Below are 18,191 nucleotides of genomic sequence, written 5' to 3'. Positions count from 1 at the left end.
ATCCAGAGTTCTACCAGTGGAGTTGAGTTGAGGTTTTATTGAGTGTTAATTGCCCCGAACTTTCAGCTGGCCTCACGCGCGAAGGGATCGTGCTTTGGTGGCCAGAAAACCCTCTCAGATAAAGTCGTGGCAGCTGGATGATGAGAAGATCAGCACTGAGATAGGGCTAAAAGGGCACAGGTGGGGTAGTGTCCATTACAAGAGGTGGCTGTGAGCGAGGTTAGGGTCTGGCATTTCTAGGTGCCTTGGCTTAATGTCATCTGATGACCCCCCCCCCCTCCAAACACACCATTGCTCCTAACAGTTGTATAGGTAATGCATCGTTCACTGAATCCCCGTTTTATGAACCTACATTTTATGAGGTCATTTTATTTTTATTTTATTTAATTTTTTTAAGTTTATTTATTTTGAGAGAGACAGAGATAGCACAAGTGGGGGAGGGACAGAGAGACAGGGAGAGAGAGAGAATCCCAAGCAGGGTCCGTGCTGTCAGCTTAGAGCTCGATGTGCGGCTCAAACTCATGAAATGTGAGATGGTGACCTGAGCTGAAACCAAGAGTCGGACACTCAACTGACTGAGCCACCCAGGTGTCCCTTTATGAGGTCATTTTAAACAGCGGTGCTTTTCATACGTTTGATTATTTCGGTCACCGTGATGGTCGAGAGAGAATTTTTCAACTGCCTAAAAGAAAACACTTTAGAGTACTATCTCGACTTGTTATTGTTTATTTCAGTTTTCCGGGTTAATGCAACGGTAGCTGCCCTTGGACAAATTAATTCCTGTGGAAACCGATGAGGAAATATAGCACCTCTGCAAAATTCTCAGGCCACCCAGACCAATTCTCAGCCGCCAGTATTTGCAAATGATATTTCAGACTACCTAAGTCTCTAAGCTCCTTTACGCAGGACACATTATTGCAGGTCATGACAGAGAGAACGTAGCAAGCCCAAAATTTAACAAGGAGGTGTTTGTTGATTTCAGTTTTGATGACAGAATCGACTCTGTACTCAACAATCCTCACGAGGATAGGGATAAACTTGAAATTCTTGGCTTTCCTCTGGCTGGTAGGATTTAAGTAACACCAGCAGGCTATACTCTGGAGCAGCAGAATCTTTACTTTCGGCGCCAGCTGGTGATTTTGTAACAAACTGGCCACTTCTTTTATGTGCTCAGTGGCGTATTTCCCAGCGGTGGGTCCTCCTGGAAAATAAGTATTTGCATTTCAGAAGTATTTGGTGTATCTAGGAGCTGGTGACATTTGAGTGCTGATGTGTCCATATTCCTTTTGCTGTATACTGACACTTCGGATGCTCTGAATTTTCCTTTTCCTTCCCCCCCACCCCCTCCTGGTGTGCTGCTGTGAACAGGAAAAAGTATGTTGATAAGCACAAAACACGAAAGGGACTGGAAGTTCCCCGCCTGTCAAAGTCTCCTCCCTGGCTCTTTTATTCAAGCACCTACTTGAGTAGGTGTCAGGAGTCCGTACTTCAAGATGAACAGAGCAAACAAACGGAAAACCAAAACACTGCCCTGCAAAGCCAGGGTGTAACTCGTAAGAGAGGTTTTTCAAGAGCCCTCCCTTGCTGTCCTGTTCTCTCTGATGTCTCATTTCTCAGCCCGACTCTTGCAGATCTGGAACCAACGTGACCTTATAAGATTGCTCTTGCTTGGGAACCCAACCTGGTTCCCAGACTGACCCCACCTGAACCCAGTCTCTACTTTCCTCGTATACTGGAACCCCAGATTGCCCGAGTTCAAATCTCAAACCCTAAGAAGGTACTGGCCAAGAAAACACTGGACGAAGACTACTCAGGTGGTGAGGAGTAGCTGGCATACTTGGCCAGATTCTAGCCACTGGGGTTTTGACCTGGCTTGGATTTCTCTTAGCGGCACTCCCACAGTCCCGTGGACCCAAGGATGTTCTAGCCAATGTTAAAGCTTTAGCTGAAGCCTGGGCATAGGCTCTTTCCCTGCCTTCTACAAGTATAACTAAGACTGAGGTTACATACCATCAAGTTAAAGAATTCTGACTCTTTTATAACCAGCCAGCTCTTCCCCCAAATGGTGAACAGAGCTCTACAGGGAACTTTCTCAAGTGAAGTGGTGGGTGCCATTTATCCTTCCTTCACATGGGAATCCTCCAGCTTCTTTCTAGCTCCGTGCCACTGGTTCTCACCCATCCTGGCACCTCGGACCCCTTGGTTCTTGAAAACGGTAAATGTTTTCTCTCACGGACGCCATTCTTTGAAAAATTTAGTCTATCAAATTACATCTAGGCAACCCATTAAAAAAGAGATCAGTCATCTATGATACTTATAGCTACCAGAGCTTCTAATCAAGAGACGTGTTGTTGAAGATTATGTATAAAATTTCACTGCATATCCCGAAATTTATTGGAACAAAAAAAGTGGAGGGAGTTTAAACCTGATAATCATTAGAGTGGTGTGTGTTTGAGCAGTTTACCATGTAATTTTCTGGCCAAATATACATTCACGGTTGCTTTTCACTGATGCCCCAAGTGCCTTCCTGATAGGTGTTTTAACAGCCTTATTAGGCTTTTAATGATTTTTCTAAGGTAGTTTCTGTGTAATGCATTTTTGCAAGATAAAAAATAGGGGCGCCTGGGTGGCTCAGTCGGTTAAGTGTCCGACTTCGGCTCAGGTCGTGATCTCACAGTTTGTGGGTTCGAGCCCTATGTCAGCTCTGTGCTGACAGCTCAGAGCCTGGAGCCTGCTTCAGATTCTGTGTCTCCGCCCCCCCCCCCACCCCCCAACCTCTCTCCTGCTTTCTCTCTCTAATACAAATAAACATTAATAAAATAAAAATAAAATATCAACTGGTATTATTCTGTGTTGGAATCATATCACTAAGTTGGAATTATATCAAGTCGGTTTAGATATTTTATTTTTTAAATAATAATGAGAACTTTGGTAGGCAATTTCAGTACAGTTGTTTTTAATAAAAGTGGGAAAGTTCTTACTGAGTAATTTATTTGATGGACATTCTTTTTTAAATTAAAATTAAAATTAATTACTTTTTAAATTTACATCTAAGTTAGCATATAGTGCAATAATGATTTCAGGAGTAGAATCTAGTGGATGGACACATTATTTTAAAACATGAGATCCTTGAGGAGAAAATGATTAGTAAGTATCTTTGGTGGTACAAAGACAAAAAACTAAAAATTTAGGCAAAGGGAATGTTATTGGAATTTTAAGATCAGAGCTATGAAAATCCCTAACTTACAGCATTATAACAAGCAGAAGATTTTGAAAGACCTACATTAGCACAGCTGGTTAAATCAGTACCAGCATGGGGCTCCTGGGTGGCTCAGTGCCTCAGGTCATGATCTCGTGACTCGTGAGTTCCAGCCCCTTGTGCTGACGGCTCAGAGCCTGGAGCCTGCTTCAGATTCTGTGTCTCCCTCTCTCTCTGCCCCTCCCCTGCTCACGCTCTGTCTCTCAGAAATGAATAAACACTAAAAATAAATAAAATAAATAAAAAATAAGTCCGTACCTGTGAAGGCCAACAGTCCGATTCTATATGCAGCCTGAGCCCTCTTCTCAATGGCTAGAGATTGATTCTTCAATACACGACCAAGCACCACGAATTTTTCTTTGTGAAAAATACTCTCAACCGAAGGGATGTCTTCTTCCTTCTTCTTAACGAAAAGGCGCCTAACAGTGACATTCCAGAACTTCTGGAGGCGCTGATACAGCCCCACAAAATACTGGTAGATCTGAGTTGAAAATTGCACATAATAAGTATGTGCCTTAGACATCGTATGAAAAAGGCCAGTGGTGCTTCAGTTATCCTTGTGTTGTGGCAGCTGAAGTCAACAGTCTAGAACTCTGGAATGCATCTCTTAGCGACACTGGAGAATGGAATACACAAATCAGGGGCAAGCAATGGAGGCCTAAATTCTTCAGGCCGCCATCGAAGGCCTTCTACAATTTCAGTCAAATCAAGTTCACTTACACGCCTCTGGTGCACGGAATCTCAGCGTTGACCACACTGGCTTCTCCTCACATACGCCAGGAGTGTTCCTACCCTTGTCCCTTTGCTTGCACAGGATCTACGGGAACTTGCCTGTTCTACTTGGCTTATTCCAACACATCCTGAATTTCCTTTCATAGCATTGTGGCTATTCTGCTTATTTGTCACGGAATCAGAGTTTTCCTCCACATCATGGATTTCCTATGTTGGTCCTATTTTGCTGAGAAAATAGAAGCAGTCAGTGGAAGGCATGGTTGCCTTCATTGCGTCCACCTATCTCCATCCATGCAGATATACTCCAACTGTCCTGTTGTTATGGACCCTTCTCCATTCCTGGCAGTACATTTCGTGACTTGTCCCACTCAAGGAGATTGCCCTACAGTTCTTCTCTTGCCTTAACTAAGTTTTCCATGTTGACTGGATCCTTTTCACATCAACAAGCAGGCTGTACTTGTTCTCATTAAAAAAATAAAACACTCTCTTGACCTCATAGAACCCCTCCACCAAGTTATGGCTCTGTTCCTGTTTATACAAAAACTTTTCTTTTTTAAATGTTTATTTTTGAGAGAGAGACAGAGCGTGACCAGGGGAGGGACAGAGAGAGAGGGAGACACAGAATCTGAAGCAGGCTCCAGGCTCTGAGCCATCAGCACAGAGCCCGACACAGGGCTCGAACCCATGAACTGTGAGATCATGACCTGAGCTGAAGTCAGATGCTCAACCGACTGACCACCCAGGCGCCAAAAACTTTTCAAAGAGTTGCCATTCTTAGTGTTTCAAATATTCTACTATTGTCTCTTGGATGACTCCAAAGATGGATTTCAAACCCATGAATCTTCAGGCTCACTGATGACCTTCATTCTGCTGAGTCCAATTCTCAGTCCTCAGCATTGGATACTCCTTTTTCCTTGAAACACTCAATTCACCTAGGGAATAGCTTCTAAGATGTCACACTTGATTTTTCTCTTGCTTGCCACCCTCCATTTTCCTTTGCTGGTTCCTCTTCTATGACCTCCAAATATTGGGGTGTTCCAAGACTGTTCCGTCACACACAAATATATTTTAATATTTTATTTTAAAAATTTTTATTTATTTATTTTGAGAGAGAGAGAGAGAGAAAGAGAGAGAGAATGGATAGGGTAGGGGCAGTGAGAGAGGGAGAGTGAATTCCAAGCAGGCTCCATGCTGTCAGCTCAGAGCCCGAGGTGGGGTTCAAACTCATGAACATTAGATCATGACCTAAGCCGAGATCGAGAGATACTCAACTGACTGAGTCACCCAGGCGTCTCATATTTAACATTTTATTTTTTGAGTAATCTCTACAACCAACATGGGGCTTGAACTCACAGCCCTGAGATTAAGAGTCACATGCTCCCACCAACTGAGGCAGCCAGGCGCCCCCCTCCCCAGTTTTGTATTCTTAACTAGATTTCTCACCTGGACTCCAAACACATTCAGTCACCAACTTGACAGCCATCCATTTGGATGTCTATGTGGCTTCTCAAATATAACATGTCCAAATCAGAATTCGTGCATTTCCTCTCTAAGCCAGCTGCTGCTCAGGTTCTCTGTCTCGGAAGAGGGCACCCCGATCCTTCCAGCAGTTCAGGTTGAAATTTTTGGATTTATCCTTGGCTTTAATTGGTCTCGCATCTCATTTCCAACTTATCGACAATGCTCTACTGTCAACGTAGAAATTTGGACCGCGGGTCCCTCTCCATTCCTACAGTACATTTCATGACTTGTCCCACTCAAGGAGACTGCCCTACAGTTCTTTTCTTGCTTTCTACAAAGTGTACCTGCCTGTACTCTTCAAATATATCAAGATACGGAAGCTCAAGGAAAGGGGGAGTGGCTACTGTTGTGAGAAGAGCCTTAAAGAGACATGACAACTAAACATGTAATCCATGGTTGGAACCCTGTATCCATATGCGTGTGCATGCGTGTATGTGAGCACCTGTGCATGTGGGTATGCGAGCACGTGCATATGCATGTGAAGGCTATAAAGGATTATTAGTGGGACAACTGGGAATCATGGACATGTGTTGGCCAGCACGACAGCCACATGTAGCTTTGGAGCACGTGAATGTGACTAATCTGAATTGAGCTGTGCTGTAAGTATAAACTACATACTAGATTTCGAAGACTTAGTATGAGAAAAAAAAAAGAATGAAGGTGCCTGGGTGGCTCAGTTAAGTGTCCAACTCTTGATTTTGGCTCAGGTCATGATGTCATAGGGGAAGGGGCAGAGAGAAGGGGAGAGAGAGAGAGAGAGAGAGAGAATCTCAAGCAGACTGCATCATCGGTGTGGAGCCCAGTGCAGGGGCTCAAACTCACCAACCGTGAGATCCTGACCTGAGCCGAAATCAAGAGTTGGTTGCTTAACCGACAGAGTCACCTAGACGCCCCCCAAAATGTATTCTTTAACTTCCCCTATTTTTTTTACTTTTTAAAATCTATTAGAAAAAAAATTAAAAATAAACTGTGCCTGCTAGTAAAATCTAAAACCCCAAGCATGGCTCCTCTTCAAGGCCATTGTACTTATTGTTACCTCTTCTTCCCGGAGATATTCACGTGGGTCACCCCTCAGTTCCTCAGGTCGCTGCTCAAATGTAATTTTCTATTAGGCCTTCCTCGAACACCCTCTTCAAACTTGTGACCTTTGTCATGTCACTTCTCCCTTCCCCAACCTTGCACAATTATGATCGCCTTCCCTGTCTTGTCTTTCCCTCACCAGAATATGAGCCCTGTGAGGGCAGAGATTTTTTTTTTTTTTTTTTTTCTCTTCACTGCTGTATCTGCAGTGTCAAGAACAGTCCCCAGGGGGCGCCTGGGTGGCTCAGTCGGTTAAATGGCTGACTTCGGCTCAGGTCATGGTCTCACCATTCATGGGTTTGAGCCCCGCATTGGGCTCTGTGCTGACAGCTCAGAGCCTGGACCCTGATTCAAATTCTGTGTCTCCCTCTCTCTCTACCCCTCCCCGACTCGTGCTCTCTCTCTCTCTCTCTTGCTCAAAAATAAATAAACACTAAAACAATTAAAAAAAAAAAAAAAAGAACAGTCCCCAGTATATACCTTATTCATAGTAAGTATCCAAATAAACAAACAAAACTTGTTGAATAAATGAGAAGTTAGAGATCAGGTTTGTAGCAAACAATTTGTTTCTCACACAAATCATACTTAGAATTTCTCAAAATCAAGAGAATATTAATAAGAGATATTATCTCCAGGAAAATTTCAGGGATAAAAATATTTCTCTTTCTATTTGACTAATTTGCTTTTCGAATACAGTAAGAAGTGCTGGTGTTTTCTGCCGGGTTGGGGTTTACAGTTTTCCTTTACCATCTTGTAAAGTTAAGGAAGACAATTCAGTTAAACAGTACAGCAATAAACCTTCCTTGTAGGAGAAACTTTTTCCTGCTGACTCAGTTAAAGGAATCACTGGTATTTAATAGCGTCAGTGGGTGAATACTCTCCCAGCTGAATGCTGGGGGCTCCTCTGTGATGACACGGGTGGGGTGTGGGCTGGGAACACACAAATGAAGGCTCTTAGCATCCTCAAGGGGCTCGTGGTCTCTGCTCACGGATACCACAATTCTGAAACACAGCTCTTTTCCTCCAATTAGCTTTACAACAAATTGAGAGGTAAACATTATTATCTTCATTTACAAGTGAAGGAATTTCAAGATGAGAAATTCAAGTTGCGAAATGAGGCACCCTGTGCTGTAGAAACGCCGGCTTAAGAAGGGCATGTGAAAAACAGAGCAGACTCTGTGCATAAGAGTAACAATTCAAAAATAATTTTTATTTTAACTTACATGATTGAAAGAGTGATGGACACAAATGCCACGAGACTAAAGGCACCCCCTCTGAGTGAAAATAAAATGCAGAAATGAATACAAAAGTACGTAATTAATTACTCATGCAATGTTCAAAAAATTAGAAAACGAAAACAAAACTAACAAAAAACTCTGTAACATTTGTGATTTGACTTTCTACAAAAAGAATCAACCATCTAACAGAGACCATAGGCTACAGACTATACATGCTAACCTACAGACTGTACAATGTACCTTTAAAACGAAGGATATATGCATATATATAATATTTATAAATATACAAATATATATACACATTATAACTTCACAGTTGAAAGAACTATTCGCCAGGAAGTCTGGCAAACAATTCTTACTTTAAAATGGATTAAGAGTTGTTCTTAAAGGTCTTGCTAAAATGTAAATATTTAAAACGACACCTAAGTATTTGATACGAACACATCCAGAATACAGTTGATATTCCACGGTTGAAATCACACTCACACATTTTATTTTGATATCTTGGCATATCCCACCGTGTATACTCTTAAGAGGAAGGAAAGTTAGTTAGTACGAGCTATCTAGTGGTCTTGTACTTTATTTAGTGGAATTGCTCCCCTGATACAGACACAGTGAGGGGAGCTGTTGTTTTAACTATTTGGCCAAGAGATCCCACCCAGTGACGAGTGATTTCTCTGGGGGCAGTAACTGTCCCTCGTGCCTTGTCCCTCGGGACATTCTTCCTCCTAATCTCCTGGTAATTCCTGTAGAAGCAAGGACCACTTGTGAATCTCCTTCTGCTCCCGCCCCATTAAGATTCCTCCAAGTGCCCAGTTCTACGACCCCAAAGAGCATCACAGCTTTCTGATTCCATGAGTTTTTGTTTTGATTTGTCTTAGCAGCAAAATACCTCTGTTGTAAAAGTATCATAAAAAAAAATGGCTCGTGTTCAAAAAAGCTTCAACTTCGAATGTCTTTTTTTTAAAGAGTACAGGTATCATCTTAGACATCAACCTGTCCTTTATCCATCATGGAAACATGCTTTGGGAATGGTCAGGATGGAGAAAAGAAAAAGTAATGGAGGCTTGGAAAAAAAATGAAGTTAAAAAAAAAATTAAACTCTTACAATGTGTCATTTTACCGAGTTCCGCGGGCAAACTGTTATTCGAAGAAATTCTTTTTTGTGCTTTGCATTTAAGGTAAAATTAGGTAGCTGGTGGGGCCCCTCAACCCTCAGGACACGACGGGGAGACACCGCGAGGCGTGTGATAGTCATCAAAGTATCATGTGACGATTTTAGGCTTAGAGAAGAACTTCCAAAAAAGTACAAAGATGGCTGTTTTAAAATTCCATACATACGAGATAAGATGGACGCTTCTACCAAGTATTGTCAGACGCAACCGACGCCGTCATCTACGGAGTCATATTGGCCCGATTCTATCGGCCAAAGGAAAAGCAGATAGGTACTATGACGCTCGACTTTGACTTCTATCTATGACGTGTTAAGTTTCCAGACAACCTCAGCAGAACTCTTCAAGGTTTAAACACGCCCGCTAAATCCCAGCACCATCTTGATGAACAGGGCCATTTATTAAGGTGGCTGCTGGGCAGAGCTCATTAAAAGGCCGTGGCAACTTCAGCCCCATGGCGCCCTCCGGCGTTAACACGGTCTCGAGGAAACTTGTCCAGCTGTTCGTACGCCAGCCGCCCATCTTCTCCTGCGCGCAGAACATCAAAAATAAACACCAGTTTAACCTTCTTATTCATCACTCAGGGTAACGAATTGAAACCAGTTGTTTGGGAATGGATTGCTATATCTGCTAATGTTAACTTTAGTAAGGAAAGTCATCTTCTGTAATTCTTAATTATGTTGTTTCCTAGGTAATGTTTAGAAGAGCCAAGAACTTTTTTTTTTATACTCAAAAAAAAAAAAAATTCCAGGGGCGCCTGGGTGGCTCAGTGGGTCAGGCGTCCCACTTCGGCTCAGGTCATGTTCGTGGGTTCGAGCCCCGCGTCGGGCTCTGTGCTGACAGCTCGGAGCCTGGAGCCTGCTTCGGATTCTGTGTCTCCCTCTCTCTGCCCCTTCCCCGCTCGTGCTCTGTCTCTCTCAAAAATAAATAAAGATTAAAGAAAAGAATTCCAGTGTAGTGAACATACAGTGTTATATGTTTCGGTTTCTGGTGTACAATACAATGATCCAACAATTCTATACATTACCCAGTGCTCATCAATATGTGTGCTCTTAATCTCCCTCACCTATTTCACCCATCCCCCATCCACCTCCCCTCTGGTAACCATCAGTGTGTTCTCTGTAGTTAAGAGTTGGCTTTTTGGTTTGTCTCTTTTTTCCTTTGTAGACCAACCAAGTACTTTTGAGTTAATGCCAGAGACTAAAATAATGTCAGGGTGTGGAACAGTTGAACTCCTAGGGGCATTTAATGGCAACAATTTCACACATAGATTTCTTCCTGAGAAACCATATGGATTATAAGTGTGTTAGAGATTTCAGAGTGGCTGGTCCTTGACTTCAAGGCATTGAACTTTGATATAGCTTTTACTTTTTTACATTATATATTGACATATCTAAAGGGTCTTTTATCAAAGTCAAATTTAGCTACACTTTAGCTAAAAAACTTTAGCTAAAAAAAATTACCCTTGGCCTTGGACACATGTGGTGATGCCATCTACCAGCTAGTAACTAGGTCACGTCTGCCAGTAGAACCATCTCGAACAGCCAACAGGTATTTGCAAGTTATCTGAACATTCCATTCTATTTTTTTGCTATTTAAAACAATGATTAGGAAACGGGGAAAACAATCACAGAGAAGTAGTGATAAGAAGCAGGTTTTCACGTATTTAATACAAGAGAGACAAAGCTGGGAATAATGAGTTGTGCTCAATCAGAAGTTCATTAAGAGGGACACCTGGGTGGCTCAGTCAGTTAAGCTTCCCACTTGGGCTCAGGTCATGATCTCACAGTTCATGGGTTCGAGCCCCGTGTCGGGCTCTGTGCTGACAGCTCAGAGCCTGGAGCCTGCTTTAGATTCTGTGTCTCCCTCTCTCTGCCCCTCCCCAGCTCACATTCTGTCTCTCTCTCAAAAATAATAAACATTAAAAATAAAAAAGAAGCTCATTAACAAAAAAAGTAAAAAAAGATTCATGAAACGCTAGAAATACATTGATGTCAGTGAGTTTTTGAAAAGCAGTGTAATGGTGGATTTTATAATATATCGTAGTCTCTGGAAACAGAAGCTTCTCAATCAACTAAGTTTGTCTTTTAGAGGGGTATATTTAAATTTTTCGGTAATACATCACATACCAAAGGAGGGAGTCACCTGCACTTATAAGAACTTAGCGAACTCCTCTAGACAAAGGCCACCAAATTTTAGAGATTTCTGTAGATTGTTTTGTCATGCCTTGTTGACTTTTCTGAGGCAAATGCTATTTTTTCCCCTAATTCAGTAATTTTTGCTTTTTTATTGCTTTGGAGTGGAATCCTTTTTTGAGACAAAATATTTGCACAAAACCCTGACATATAAAACATTAAACACAGCACCTTTCCAGGTGATGACAGCGGGGCGGGGTGGGGGGGGGGTTTAGAGAGAGACAGAGTTGGGCACATTCATACCATGGCACACAGCCTGAATGGCTTGGGTAACTAACGCTATTTAGAACCCAGTGAATACCCGGCCTGTTCCTAGCGTGTGCATGGCTATATCCCAATTTAGAGGTGTGCAGTCCTTCCCCAGAGTCCCGCAGAGTGTAGGTGGGTCAGGATTCCATCGCGGTGCCCTACCGGGTCTGGGTGTCCATAAGTGAGTTATGCCTCAATGGGCCCTTCTGCAAAATGGGACTAACTGCCCTTTTCCCTCGTGGAGTCCTTCGGAAGATTAAATGCGCTAACTCATGCAGGCGCCTCAAAACAGTGCCCGGCACAGAGCAAATCCTCTACGGGTGTAACCCCGCATCACTGCAGAGACACAACCAGAGCTGGGATGCCGGGCCTCTTACTCTAACGTTGTTTTCCGTGGGCGTTGATCTGCGTTGGCCCCTCCTCTGGTCTGTCAACAGCCCTGGGAAGCAGGCAGGTGTTGGAGGAGAAAGGGCCTGAGCTTTGGCACATGGGGCAGTGTGCTTTCAACCGGTCTGAGGCCCAGCCGGACGAGTAGGTGGCCACAGCTACGCAGACGGCAGTGGGGCAGCGGCCTCAGGTGGCGATTTACATGTGAACGGTAACGACTCAAAATTAAATACAGTTAACCTTCAGTTCCTCACTTACAGAAGCCACTAATTCCACAGCAGCCGTCTAGGACAAAGAGACCGGCCCCCAAATCACAGGGGGACCTACCAGACACAATTACCAACTCGGTCATCTGGGTGAGTTAAAAACACACCAGTGTTTGTGTATTAAGGTCAAAGGAGATTCATAACATGGGGTTCAAGCATCGGTTACATCTTAGAATCACCTGGGGGGCTTTGAACCGTCCCAGCACCCAGGCACACCCCAGCCCACTGAAATCAGAACCTTCGGGAGTAGAACCCCGGGCATGAGTGGATTTGAGAGCCTCCTTAGTGATTCCAATGTGCAACTAGTGTTGGGAACATGAGCTGGTGGTGTGAGGGGGGCATGGGGACTGGGGGGAGCCCCGCAGGTGAAGCAGGTGTGACCATCGCTCCTGGAGATGCTGTTTGTGCCGCTGAAGTGACTCCTGGGGCACATCTGGCGGGGACAGGCTTCTCTGGGTCACACTGGATAAGGAAGCGTCGCTGAGCTGTGCAAACACTTGGCTTGCCTCAGTGTTAGCCCAGAACACGATGGGATAAAAGAGGCTCAAACTAATAATACCCTGGGCATGTGTTTAGGGAATTAAAGTTGTATGCCTAAAGCAGCCGTAAGGAATCACTGTTTTTTTAATTTTTTTTTTATGTTTTTAATTTTATTTTTGAGAGAGAGAAAAGGGGAGGGGAGGGGCAGAGACAGAGAGGGAGACACAGAATCCGAAGCAGGCTCCAGGCTCTGAGCTGTCAGCACTGAGCCTGATGTGGGGCTCAAACCCACGAACCGCGAGATCATGACCTGAGCCAAAGTCGGATGCTCAGCCAGCTGAGGCGCCCTCAGCACCCAGGGGCCCCTTACCCAAATTTGTTTTAAAATTTTGTTAACGTTTATTACTGAGAGACAGAGAGAGACAGAGCATGAGCAGGGGAGGGCAGAGAGAGGAGGAGACACAGAATCCGAAGCAGGCTCCAGGCTCTGAGCTGTCAGCACAGAGCCCCACGTGGGGCTCGAACTCAAGAACCTGAGATCATGACCTGAGCTGAAGTGGGATGCTTAACTGACTGAGCCACCCAGGTGACTCAAGGAATAACTGTTTTATCCTTTAAACAAACATGTGCTGGCTTGGATTTCTGTGGATCAAATGATGTATTCATTAGCAGAAGGAAGTGTCATTAAACCAGTAACTGTAAGAAAGAACACCTACAACAACGAATGTGATTTGCACGGTGATTATAAATGCCACGAGCTTCTGCCTTACATTATTAAGCGACTATAGCCAAACCAAGGTGGCCTCTTTCCAACTAGTATTATTAGCCGGATTATATTTGAGGACTTTTAGAAGCATAGTTTTTGCACATTAAGAGCGGTGGCAGTAGTAAAATACCAACTGTCTCTATCTTTTATGCAGGTCAGAACAGCCTCTCTCTGCCCCCTGCACTCCCCCGAAAGAACAAAGGCGTGAAACCTGGTAGGCAGGTGCCTTTACAAGGTGAAGTGGGGAGGGGGGTTTATCTGGCTATTCCAGTATTCAAGAACCACACTTCTTTTCTCCGGTGTCAGGACTCAGCTGGGCACAGGTCAGCGGGGCAACCAGAGGCTAACCTGCGCGGCAGGGTGAGGAGGGGACTAGTGTGCCCGCGGTGCCTGCTGCCTCAGCCAACCGCGGCCCCCGGAGTCCCAGCCCAAGCTCGCCAGCCCCCCTGGATCCCTGACTACTGCCTCTGCTTTAGGTTCGAGTCTACGTCCTGGCCTCCAAACAGCGCAGGCTGATCGGCCTGGCGGGGCTCCCGAGAGCAGCCCTCGCCCAGCTCCAGGCGGTGAGAACCGGGCCTTGGAGGGAGATGGGAAGCCACCAGTTCCTCATAGTGTGTGTGTGTGTAACGTGCCCTGTGCGAGTGTGCGATGTACCTTGTGTGAGTGTGACCTCCCCTGTGTAAGCGTGAGTGATGTATGCCATGCGAGCACGCGTATGACGTCCCCTGTGTGAGTGTGATGTCCCATGTGTGTGACGTCCCATGCGTGAGCATGCACATGGGGGAAGGTGCTCCCGCGGCGCCCACGAACCCACGAACCGTCTGGGCCCAGCTCCCTTGGAGAGCACCAGAAGGAAACAACCGTGTAAGCGAAACTCACCGAGAGACAAGAGGGTCTCCGAGGCCACGTTTCTGATTTCCTCGGTGTCGCACTGACACAAAGTCACCAGCATCTTAATGCTTTCGGTGGCCTGCGAGGAGAGAGCCGTTAGTGCTGTGACACCCACCGCGGGGCCACAGGGGCGGTACTGTCTTGCCCAGGGTTCCCCGGGCCCGCTGAGCGTCCGGCTCCTGAGGGGCTCTTTTAAAGGAACACATTCTGCGCCCGTCCCTCCAAGATGCACGGGATTCGTCTCCCGGGATGGCGCCTGGGCCGCGCACCTGCAGGAGCTCCAACAACGCGCGTTTGGAAGGAGAGTGGCCAGCCTGTCCTTCCAGAACAGGATCCCCTTCTCCGAGCTCTTTCCCACGCGCCTCACTGGTTCCAACCCAGTGCTCAGCTAAGGACTCTGTGTTTGGCTTGTGTGCCCAACGGGAGGACAGCCAGAGCAGGTGGTCGGAAGCCTCGTGTCTGTCCATCCCACACGTATCAGCGCCCGAGGGACCGGGCAGCCGGCCAGGCAGCGAGCGGGCTCGGTCCTGACCCCCCAGGGTTTCCGGTCCAGCAGAAAGACAGACGGTGGGACAATGACAGGCGGGGACACGGTGCTCGGGCAGAACAGAGCTGGGAAACGTCATCTGGTCTGACCTGGAGAGTCTTCACAGAGGAAGCGGTGTCTTAGGGCAATTAACCACATTCGGGCAAGTGGTAGGTGTGTGTGTGTGTGTGTGTGTGTGTGTGTGTGCGTGCACGTGTGCATGTGTTGGGCAGTGTGGGGCAGGAAATACATTCCAGGCGAGGGGAGCACCTCCTACCAGGACCCCAATCAAGGAGGGGCCTTACCAGCCACATTAAGTGCTTTGAACTTCATCCTTAGCATCGTGGAGAGCCACATAAGAGCTTTGGAAGCGGGATTTGTGGGGTGTTTTGTTTTGCTTTTATTTATTGATTTTGAGAGAGCTAGAGAGCGAGCAGGGGAGGGGCAGAGAGAGAGGGAGAGAGCGAGAATCCCAAGCGGGCTCCGCGCCGTCAGCGCGGAGCCCCATGCGGGGCTTGAACTCACGAACCGTGAGATCACCACAGGAGCTGAGATCACGAGTCTCACCCTTGACCCACGGAGCTACCCGGGGCCCGGGACTCGTGCTCTAGTGAGAGCAGCCTCACCGCAGCAGAAAGCGCGCACGGAAGGCGTGGACTCCGCGGGGGCAGAGGCCGGCGGGAAGGCGGCTCCAATGGGGGTGGGCAGAGCGGGCTGCCGGGCGGTGGGGTCCGCGGGGCGGGGCCGTCGGGGGTGAGGATGAGGTGGGGGGGGGGCACGGACGAGCTGCACCCCCCACTGAGGTGGGCGAGCTGGGTGCCGGCCGGAGGTGACTTCCCAGCAGGGACGCCCCGCAGCCAGCGGGACACGTGCCAGCGAGGGAGGACCCGGCCTGGAAACCGGGGCGGGGGGCGTCATTGGCCTGGGGAAGATGACAGACACCCCCGGGAGAGGACGCGTGCAGGCAGAGGAGGGCCTAGCACCGCGTTTCCACGGACACCACCGCGTGGGGCACGCCTGCGGCCAGACCCAAATGCTTCCGCTGAGGTTCTGACGAGCTGAGGGACCGGATTGCGAGATGGCGATTCTCCTTGTGGAAGGAAGCCAGGCGCAGAGAGCCCTGGTGCCGGTGACAGAGGTGTCAATGGCAGTGAGCCGCACGGGCAGACCACAGGCTCTTAGCCCAGAGAAACAGATGAGGGGCCCGAACTTCGAGGGCCTCTTGGTTTGAGGATCTCGATCTCTCATTTGGGTCCAGTTTGGTAACAGAAAAATGTGGCTCTCTGCTTGCTAGCATTAACTAAGTACTACTAATAATAGTAACAATAAAAATAAAATAATGATAATGATGATGATGATGATGATGATGATGATGTTTTCCCTGACAGGTTAGCTAGAGTTGATTGGTTTGGGTGGATGAAACCCCCGTGTCTACACTGTTTTTCACACCATGCTGCCCAGAGCCCCTTTCAGGAGCTGGGAGGCTGGGGATGGTTTAAAAAGAGGTGTTTTGTCCAGCACCAAGGATCGTATTTTCTGGAAGAAAAGAGAACAGTGGAGGCATCGGGGTTCTCAGACTTGAGATCTGCTAGAGTTAAAACTGTTGCTTTTACTGTCACGTTCACACTGTGCAAATCCACAGACGCGGACACAGTTCACTGTACCCTGGTGACTTTGTTTCCATTAGCTCCGTGTCACAGCCATCGTCTCTGAGATGTCACGGGCACCAGGAGGCCACTCAAATAAACAGCAGTCACTGTGGGCTCTCTTGGCCACACAAGGAATTTTTCAGTGACAAGGAAGGCTATATTTCCCAGAGCTGTTTTTCTGCACAGGTCATGAGATCTTCTTTTGAGAGTATTAACCCCTCTCTTCATGCCCATCCGGCTACAGGTCCCGCCCCTTGTCCCATGCGGCCATCCAAGATTTTAGCAAGTTTGAAGGTGTGACTTTATCTTTTTCTCAAAAGTGACTGGTCTTATTTTTGATGATTTAAGGTAGGTTGAACATTAAATCTTTCCTACTGAAAGGCAAACTTTCTTTCCTTTCTTTCTTTCTTCCTCTCTTCCCCTTTCCTTCTCTTTCCTCTTTCTTTCTTTCTTTCTTTCTTTCTTTCTTTCTTTCTTTCTTTCTTTCTTTCTTTCTTTCTTTCTTTCCTTCCTTCCTCTTTCTTTCTTTCTTTCTTTCTTTCTTTCTTTTCTTTCTTTCTTTCTTTCTTTCTTTCTTTCTTTCTTTCTTTCTTTCTTTCTCCTTTCCTTCCTCCCTTCCTCCCTTCCTCCCTTCTAATTTCCTTAAGTAATCTCTATGGTCAACCTGGGGCTCAAACTCACGACTCCAAGTTGCACACCCTGCTGACTGAGCCAGCTGGGCACCCTGAAAGGCAAAGTCTCTAATGTTGGGAATTCTCAGCCTTTGTTTCATTTACATTTTAGCCCTGTCACTGCTCAGTGACATGTCCCCCTGACACACTTAAGATGGGTGAGCTGCTGGGGTGCCTGGGTGGCTCAGTCAGTTGGATGTCCAACTTCAGCTTGGGTTGTGGTCTTGGGGTTTGTGGGTTCGAGACCCCCATTGGGCTCTCCACTCTTAACGAGGAGCCTGCTTCAGATCCTCTGTGTCTCTCTCTGCCCCTCCCCCATTTGCTCTCTGTCTCTCAAAAATGAATAAACATTAAAAAATTAAAAAAAAAGGAAGGGTGAGCTGTTTGTTAAAGCAGATCATGGGGAAGCATCTGGGAATTTATCGGCACATTGAATTTCAGTATTTCCTTACAAATTTTATTTGTCCCTGTTCTTTCTTGTACACAAGAAAAACTGGCGAAATCATCCTATCAACTCTTTTTTGGGGATAAGCTATCCATTTCTGGGCTGCGGGCTGCTGAAACACATAATTATTTCATTTGGAAAATTATCAACTCTAACGAAACAAAGTCACATTTAGCTACTATTTAAAGAAAAGACCCCAGAGCGCTTGGGTGGCTCAATCGATTAAGCATCTGACCTTGGCTCAGGTCATGATCTCGTGGTTGGTTCAGTTCGTAGGTTCGAGCCCCGCATCAGGCTCTGTGGTGACAGCTCAGAGCCTGGAGCCTGCTTCGGATTCTGTCTCTCCCTCTCTCTCCCTCTCTCTCTCTGCCCCTCCCCCACTTACTGTTTCTTTCTCAGAAATAAAGAAACATTAAAGTTTTAGGGGCGCCTGGGTGGCTCAGTTGGTTAAGCGTCCGACTTTGGCTCAGGTCACGATCTCGCGGTCCATGAGTTCGAGCCCCGCGTCGGGCTCTGTGCTGACCGCTCAGAGCCTGGAGCCTGTTTCGGATTCTGTGTCTCCCTCTCTCTGACCCTCCCCCGTTCATGCTCTGTCTCTCTCTGTCTCAAAAATAAATAAACGTTAAAAAATATATAAAAATAAAATAAAATAAAATAAAGTTTT

At 46.3% G+C, this 18,191-nt stretch overlaps 2 protein-coding genes across 7 annotated transcripts in view; both read right to left on the bottom strand.

Moving 5' to 3' along the window:
• Positions 1-710: 710 nt before the first annotated feature.
• On the bottom strand, positions 711-4,529 carry ARMH2 (armadillo like helical domain containing 2). The gene is made up of 2 exons (XM_006931403.4): positions 3,518-4,529; positions 711-1,201 (listed from the first exon to the last, which is right to left on the bottom strand). Exons 1-2 carry the CDS (start codon positions 3,780-3,782, stop codon positions 774-776), a joined length of 693 nt encoding a protein of 230 aa, XP_006931465.2. The 5' UTR covers positions 3,783-4,529; the 3' UTR covers positions 711-773.
• A 3,252-nt stretch (positions 4,530-7,781) lies between these two features.
• The window catches only part of RIPOR2 (RHO family interacting cell polarization regulator 2), a 232,957-nt gene continuing 222,547 nt past the window's right edge, over positions 7,782-18,191 (bottom strand). For 3 of the 6 annotated variants that reach the window (XM_023253604.2, XM_045057050.1, XM_045057052.1), the window contains 2 exons: positions 14,225-14,315; positions 11,082-12,018 (listed from right to left, as the gene is read on the bottom strand). In XM_023253604.2, coding sequence (XP_023109372.2) covers positions 11,825-12,018; positions 14,225-14,315 — 285 coding nt within the window. In that variant the 3' untranslated portion in view covers positions 11,082-11,824. Of the gene's footprint in view, positions 9,531-11,081; positions 12,019-14,224; positions 14,316-18,191 lie in introns of those variants that run through there. The other 3 variants (XM_023253612.2, XM_023253608.2, XM_045057051.1) reach the window with 2 other exon arrangements.

This window comes from Felis catus, chromosome B2 (genome assembly GCF_018350175.1).
Source record: "Felis catus isolate Fca126 chromosome B2, F.catus_Fca126_mat1.0, whole genome shotgun sequence".
Taxonomy (NCBI): domain Eukaryota; kingdom Metazoa; phylum Chordata; class Mammalia; order Carnivora; family Felidae; genus Felis; species Felis catus.
This window is presented reverse-complemented; position numbering and strand designations above follow the sequence as displayed.

What these genes read in the sequence shown, in the direction of transcription:
- ARMH2 (XM_006931403.4), bottom strand. Translation starts at nt 3,782, where the DNA reads ATGTCTAAGGCACATACTTATTATGTGCAATTTTCAACTCAGATCTAC. An exon ending in CGGACTGTTGGCCTTCACAG is followed by an intron (nt 1,202 to 3,517) that starts GTACGGACTTAT and finishes CTTATTTTCCAG; the next exon opens with GAGGACCCACCGCTGGGAAA.